This window comes from Alosa sapidissima, chromosome 13 (genome assembly GCF_018492685.1).
Source record: "Alosa sapidissima isolate fAloSap1 chromosome 13, fAloSap1.pri, whole genome shotgun sequence".
NCBI lineage: Eukaryota > Metazoa > Chordata > Actinopteri > Clupeiformes > Clupeidae > Alosa > Alosa sapidissima.
Window position 1 is genome coordinate 13,338,690 of NC_055969.1, and position 7,382 is coordinate 13,346,071.

The following is a 7,382-nucleotide window of genomic DNA, read 5'->3' on the forward strand; positions in this document are numbered from 1 at the left end:
GGAGAGCGGCCTCAAAGCAGATTACACTGCTGTGGAAACGGCTTCCCTACAAGCGAGTGCCAACGCGGGCCGATTTGATTAGCTCAGGGGCACGTCTTGTTAAGGAGAGCCTTTCATGTGTTAAAATTATTGCACATACAGAGAAGAGAAAGGCATGTATCCTCTTATCTTATAGGTCCAGTATGTAGGAAATAATGGAAAATAAATGGTAACCATTCCAAAAATGATCACCATATGTTGTCAGAGAGTAAGGAAACACGATGAATTGAAGTAATGGCTTATTTGACAACATTACTATAACCTGTAAAACCCTGTAAAATCCATGAAAAAAAATTAGTTACGGGGCGGAATCTCTTGGAATTTTCGTTTATGTTTTTGAACGATTAATTCTAGAATAGCGTATTAATAATGGGCTGGCGAGTCCTCCTATTTGTGTTTGCCAAATTTGCAAAGGCCAACTGTCAACTTGCTGTCAGTTGTAGGCTAGTCATGAATGCCTACGGGAGGCAGGCAAATTTCCAAAATTAAATCGGAGGAGCTTACTGATATGGCGACGTCTTCGTCAAACGAAGAATATCAAGTCTGACGCAGAGCTGGCCATATTCTTCACGACAGGTAGGCCTAGGCTAAACTTCATCTGCATCGCTAACTTCAGCTAAATATGTTGGTTAGAGAGGTATTTTTTGTTTTAATTGTTTCCGTAATGTGTAGCTGGGTCATGGTTGGAGAAACGTTAAAGCAGCTGCAGGTCAACTAACGTTATTAGCTAAGTCTTAATTACATCTGGCAACCCAGAAGAGGCTTGCGTCTGGTAGTCTTGAGAATGTTCATCAGTGTTTTGATTTTGGCCTACAGAACGTTCGGTAACAATCCAACAAATCGCTCCTTTAACTCTGGGGTAGACGCTAAATAAGCTCTTATCCCAAAACCTTGGCGTGTTCCTTTAAATAAGTAACAATTACCAAAATGCGAGAACAAATATTCAGATAATTTCATGTCATGTTCAAATAACAATACCTTAGCAGGATAGGATATTTTAAGTGTGTGGTTTAATAACAACCCTGGGTAGGTTACCTCAGAGTACGTGGTAAACCTCCTAATAGCAGAGCTAGTATGTGGCTTTGTTTGGCCTAACCATTTAACCTACCCAGCTTTGTTCCTAAATCACACAGCTGGGATACCCCTCAGAACAGAACAAAACAAACCAAACATAAACAAAACAAGAGAATACAACAATAAAGTACAGCTCTACTGATCAAATGTGAAAGATTCATCCTGCTCTCCCAAAACCTCCACTCCCTTAAATCCTCCTCCTCCTTCAGTAGTTCTCTGTCCCAACCTTGGCAGCATCCCTCCGAGTCTGATTCATCGTTCTCTGCCCCATCACCCCCGAATGAACACATCGATCACCATCCTGCGCTAAACTAACTTGTGTTCAAGAGACTGCAGACACTTCTTAATGAAGCGAACACATCTGGTTTACATCGAATTGACCTCGGATCAAAACACAAACAATGACTTCTCTCGGGTGTGGGAGAGAGCCTGCAGTGGGGTGGAGTCTGAGGCCTCTGAGACTGACAAAGCTGACATTTTCCATTTATCCATTCTATTCTTAACTCTCCCACTAACAGGATCCTCATGTGGCATTTACCCCTCACCCTCCCCGCTACCTCACCACCGCCCTCCACCTCCTACCACCCCTGGAGCCCTCACACCTTGGAGAGGAGGCCAGACTCAGGGGCACTGGCTTTGATGAGGTTCTGGATCTCCTTAAACTTGGGGTGCTCCTTATCTGCCACCAACTGCAACAGCACTGACTCACTGGTGGTGACGATGATACCAGTGCGAGCCATTCGCTGAGGGAGAGAGAGCGTGCCAGAGAGAGAGAGAGAGAGAGAGAGAGAGAGAGAGAGAGAGAGAGAGAGAGAGAGAGAGAGAGAGAGAGAGAGAGAGAGAGAGAGAGAGAGAGAGAGAGAGAGAGAGAGAGAGAGAGAGAGAGAGAGAGAGTGTAATAGAAAGAGGGGGAGAGTGACAGAGGGGAGAATTACTATATAGTTTTGTGATTAATTACACAGATAAGGAGAAGGTAAGGAAGAGAGGTTGTCTAAATCTCTGTAGACATTTGCAATCAGATGGGTGGCAAAAAGTAAAGTATCTTTACAATTACATGAGCAAAAAAGAATAATGATGGTGCAGAGTGCATTTCCACTGCAAGTTTCCCATGGAATTTCTTGTTGTGTCTGGAGGAGAGGTTGAGGGAGGTGAACCTTACCTCCAGAGCAAACATCCTGTCCATCATGCTCCTGGATGAAGTGGCATCAGCAACAATATGGACTTCAAAGCCTCGGCCAGTCAAGTCAAGTGCAGTCTGCTGTATACACACATGGGTCTAGGCAACAGATACAAAAGAGGCCAATTATACTACACTCAATTGTGCTACATCATTAGCATACATTTTCTATCTATGATGAAAGAACTGGCAGTAACCCATTTGACACCTGGCACTGTTGTCCATATAAAATACAAATGACTATACTATGCCATGGTAATCGTTATAACACATGTTTTGGTTCTTGCTATACATTTTTGCAGTACATAGAAAATATAAATATCACACTATATAAATTCACAGGAGAGGGAACAGGAAAATACTGATCCTACTCGAGTAGACCATATTAACCTGACAAAACACCTGGCTTTCTCAGATGACACAGCATCACTGTCCATAAAGCCATATTATGGCTTATAGGGTACAGTTGCCATAAGAAAAGGTGAATATGCTACCACTACTGCTATAGACATAACTTCTTATAACATTTGAACTGGCTACCATATCATATATAACTCATTGCTGTGAATAGGGGAAGAGCTCCGTTTGATCACAGGCCAGCTGGTTAGTACCTCCACTCCAAACAGCACGATGCTGCGCACGCTAGGGACCTCCGCCAGTGCAGCCTCCACCTCCGGCAGCAACATGGAGAACTTGGTCTTGGGGAAGACCAACTTGGCACCGGTGAGGTCCATCTCCTGGACGGTGGCGCCAAGCCCTTTAGGGTACTGCTCCGACACGATGACTGGGATGCCAAGGATACGAGCCCCTTGGAGCTGTAGGAGACAGACATGAGCGCTTAATTTAACATGACAAGTGCCTAAACACATTAATTTTCACAACCATCTAATTGGTGGCTGCTCTTGAATTGTATGATGGCATGTCATATTGCATGGCAATACATGGCAACATATTGCATATATGGGAATACAAAATACACAAACGCATTCTCTAGTATTAATTAAATGATACATTTCATTTAAGTGCGTCAAATGCTTATTGTAGGCTGATAATATTGCTGCATGGAAGAATATATCTGAATGTGAGAAGACCCGTTGCTGCTGGCTGTGGGCACATTGTAATGCATGGCAATATAGACATACAACATTACATAAATGCATTTTGTAGTTCTCTGTAAATTACTTGACTGTACCTCTAGTACAATGTTAACGACTTGTATGTCCAATACTTATTAAGTAACTGCAGGTTGATATTATTACTACAGTATGTGGTGAAATATATCTGAATGTGAGTAGGCCTTCTATCGCTGATGGCTGGGGGCCCAGGAGGCACCAGAAGGGGAAGAGGAAACTGGACGCGCGCACAGGAAACAGGAGACAAGAGATGGTCCCCGCAGACAGATGACCAAAGCTGTAAAACTATCGCTTGGCTGTCACCCCAACAAAAACCCCCAAAAAAAGAAGAGAGGAGAGAAGAAGAGACAATCAGTTCTGGCACTGACTGCTGAAGCCTCCAAGCGCTGAGCCCCCCCAACCCCCCCCGCCGCCGCACCGCCCCTCCCTGACCAGACAGCGGAAAATTCTTTCCCAGATAAACCCATCCGCACCCGATTGGAGCGACAAACTCCAGCCGCCTGAAGATGTTACTTCTAATGCAGACCTGCGTTGAGGGGATACTGTCGCAGGAAATGAGGGAACGGACATGATCCCACCAGAGGAGGAATTCATATTCGGGTGTGTACTGCATGAGAAGGCTTTACAGAAATCTCTCACGGATGCGCCGAAGCCGAGTTTATAATTGAACGGAGTGTAGTTCCTTGATCCGCAGTTTGACATCTCACTCTGATTAAGTGGCGATACCCACATCAGGCCTTCCGCTTTCCTACCCGGAGATAGTTCCACGTATAAACACGGGACAGACAGTGTCTGAGTCTGGACAGTTTTACGGGGAGAACTGGACAAGGTCAATGCGGGTTTTCACACAGCGCGCGTGAGAGACCTTCAAATCAACCATGTGTATAATAAACAGCCAAGTGATGGATTGGTTTGGCTCATTTCATCTCCAAGTGTGGGAGGGAGCTCTTTGTAATCTCAAGCACTCTATTTTAGGACTCTACTTCTAGATCATACACAATCACACTCACACACACACACACACACACACACACTCTCTCTCTGTTTTTTTGATACAGCAGACGGAGAGCTTCAAAGGCCCAGTTCTAAATGGAACCCACTAAACACTAGTTCTCCCAAGCAAAGTGTGCACTTTCATACTGGCTTCTTGGAGAGCGACACATGGAGGATCAAAAGGGATCAGTGAGCTGGTGAGCATCCTTTCCTGTGACTTCTGACCACAGGCAGCACCAACCGAAACATGTAGGCGTTTCATGCTAAATGAAAAGGGGGGGGGGGGGGTACAGCGGTGTGCGAAGCGGTCTATCCTCAATGCTTTCACTGTCAGGCTAAAAGTCATACTTATAACAAAGACAATTCGTCCTCAGAAACAATGTGCATTTAAGGAAAGATGGGTGCAACCTACCAGCCTTTGTCCCACACTGATGATGTCACCAAAGTACTTGATGGCTGGCCTGAACCTCTCCTGCATGTCACAGCAAAAGAACATGGTAGTGGAAGGAGCAAGGTTCCCCAGAGTAGTGATCTAAAGGAAATAAAAAAAAATAATAAAAAAAACATCAACAATACTACATGTTAGGAAATGGCAGACACATATCGCTGTTTAAACAAAGACTCAGAAGGAGATCCAATTCAGAAGGAGGATTAATGTTCAGATGAGGAAACTGCGGATGACCAAATGTCTCGGCACGATGCCCACATGGCAGCAAGTTGTCTACCTGTCCACACACAGTACAGCTGATGCCAGGGATGCAATCAACCGATCCTGGTTGGCAACAGTGATGGATTACCTGAACACGGGCCCACAGTAGAGAAGATAGCATCTCAGAAATAAACAACAGCCTACAAAAGCCTGATAGTCTGGAAAGGACTGCTGTGCACAATACTTGTTCCTTGGGTTTGTTTCCTATGGGATTTTTTTCTTCTTAAAAATCCCATCCATTTTGTATTAAACTCCAAACAAGTATTCCTTTTGCATGTGTCCAGTCAGCTGAATCACACTGCTTCTAATGCACAAATGCTGACTCTGAATGATATGTAAGGCTTTAATTATTCATTAGATTTGTATACTGTATTACTAGTATATCCATTCATTACTGCATGACCTCTGTGTTACCAGTCTAAATGCGATACATATTCGCCCTCATACCTGAGCGTATGGTGAAGACTGTGGCTTGGCTAACTACTGTACTTCATCAACTCTCATAGAGATTGTCCCCCTCTCCACCAAAAACATCAGAGCTTCACATTTAACGTGACATTAACTGAAATATTCCACCGCACTGTGGTTAAGAGTGGAAAAATGGACGGAAATGGCTTTATCATGTATTCAGGACAACGGTATATCTTTTCCCCACGTGACCGCAGTACGTGTCCCATCCCAGGTCATGGCCCTGTTGGATTGACCCCTGGGGATCAATTTCACCGAGAGTTCAGCCATATGTTCCTGGTCTTTATGGACAGTTCTGATTTCCACCAGGCAACAATATGATGTGTGATAAGATGACAATCTCATGGAAAATGATGAGGGATGAGGGATGGAGCTAGCAGACCTAAGGCACTGATTTCCCCACCGTGCCCTAGAGCGCAAATCCTGTTTGGAGTGGCGGTGACGGGGGTTGGGGGGTAGATTTGACATTACAATAGAGTGCCACTGCATCAGGCAGAAAAAAAAAGAACAAAAAAAAAAAACCTGAGCCTGTATTAAGTCTTATTCTGTTTAATCTAATGCATTCATGACCACAACTGATTTATTCACTCCAGTGGCACTGTCTTATGCCTTTAATAACAATTCTCCAGAAACATGTTCCAAAACATAGCAACACACACCACACACACACACACACACACACACACACACACACACACACACGACGACGGCACTCACTCACACACACATACACACACACAACGACGGCACTGGTGGTGAAGCTGTTTGGGTCCACATCAGTGCTGCCACTGTAAGACAGATGTCCAGTAAGCTTTACAGGATTAAATATTCCAATTTGTTAGATGACTCAAACCAGTAACTGACGTTGATGGTTATGTGCACATCAGTACGCCATTTTAAGATTGCAATGTTTTTGTATTTACTTCTGTGCCATGGACTTCTTCTATCTAATTTGAGCCATCATAAAATGACATATTTTCATTAAATGGAATACATTATACATTATAGACTTCCTCAGTTCAGAGAACCACATGTAATAGCCTATTTATATTAAAAAATCTGTGATATTAACACTAAATTAAATTTACACTACACACAGTATCAAACTAACCATACTACTGAAAACTGACATTAGTATGTTATTATATTAAGTATAGGTCATGAAGCATTCAGTTCAGGTTGTTAATCTCGTAGAATCTGATTTCTACACCCATGCATTATAACAACTACGTGTGGGCTATTTTATAGCCTATTCTTAGACAACGGACCAAAATGCGCAATAGCATAACGTCACACGAATATTAAGACCAGAAACACGCAACAGTTGTCTGTATTTCAGTCTTGCCGTGCCACACTGCCAAAGTTACACAGGCACCTTTCGGTTTCACGGACATGCGAATAGCATAACAAGGCTATTGATATGAATTGCTCTTCAGAATAATTAAGTACGACAACATAAAAAATCTGTCCAGTAATGAAAATAATATTGTCTTACATCCATTTGTAGAGGAACTAATCGAAGCTTGCATTTCTCAGATACGGAGAATCCCTTCGGCAAATCAATGTACTGTCCCCATTCCTCGGAGAACGACTGGATAACAAATTTACGATGGACGTCAATTTGGTGACCATATAGTGACAGAAATTTCTGGATCAAGACTTCGTGCCCAGACCCCACGGGCACGGATGAAGGACGCGAGAAGACGGAATATGAAAACAAAACCGGTAAATGGTTATTGTTGCAATGTCCGTCCGCCATGATGCTACGAGGAAATGACTATAGGAGATT

General features: G+C 43.5%; 1 protein-coding gene across 1 annotated transcript; it reads right to left on the bottom strand.

Moving 5' to 3' along the window:
• Positions 1-770: 770 nt before the first annotated feature.
• Positions 771-7,370, bottom strand: isoc1 (isochorismatase domain containing 1). Its single transcript, XM_042059224.1, has 5 exons — positions 7,089-7,370; positions 4,829-4,948; positions 2,902-3,105; positions 2,273-2,389; positions 771-1,856 (listed from the first exon to the last, which is right to left on the bottom strand). The coding sequence occupies exons 1-5, from the start codon at positions 7,350-7,352 to the stop codon at positions 1,710-1,712; spliced, it is 852 nt and encodes a 283-aa protein (XP_041915158.1). The 5' UTR covers positions 7,353-7,370; the 3' UTR covers positions 771-1,709.
• Positions 7,371-7,382: the final 12 nt, after the last annotated feature.

What these genes read in the sequence shown, in the direction of transcription:
- isoc1 (XM_042059224.1), bottom strand. Translation starts at nt 7,352, where the DNA reads ATGGCGGACGGACATTGCAACAATAACCATTTACCGGTTTTGTTTTCA. An exon ending in TAGTTCCTCTACAAATGGAT is followed by an intron (nt 4,949 to 7,088) that starts GTAAGACAATAT and finishes TATTTCCTTTAG; the next exon opens with ATCACTACTCTGGGGAACCT. An exon ending in TCGTGCTGTTTGGAGTGGAG is followed by an intron (nt 2,390 to 2,901) that starts GTACTAACCAGC and finishes TCTGTTGCCTAG; the next exon opens with ACCCATGTGTGTATACAGCA.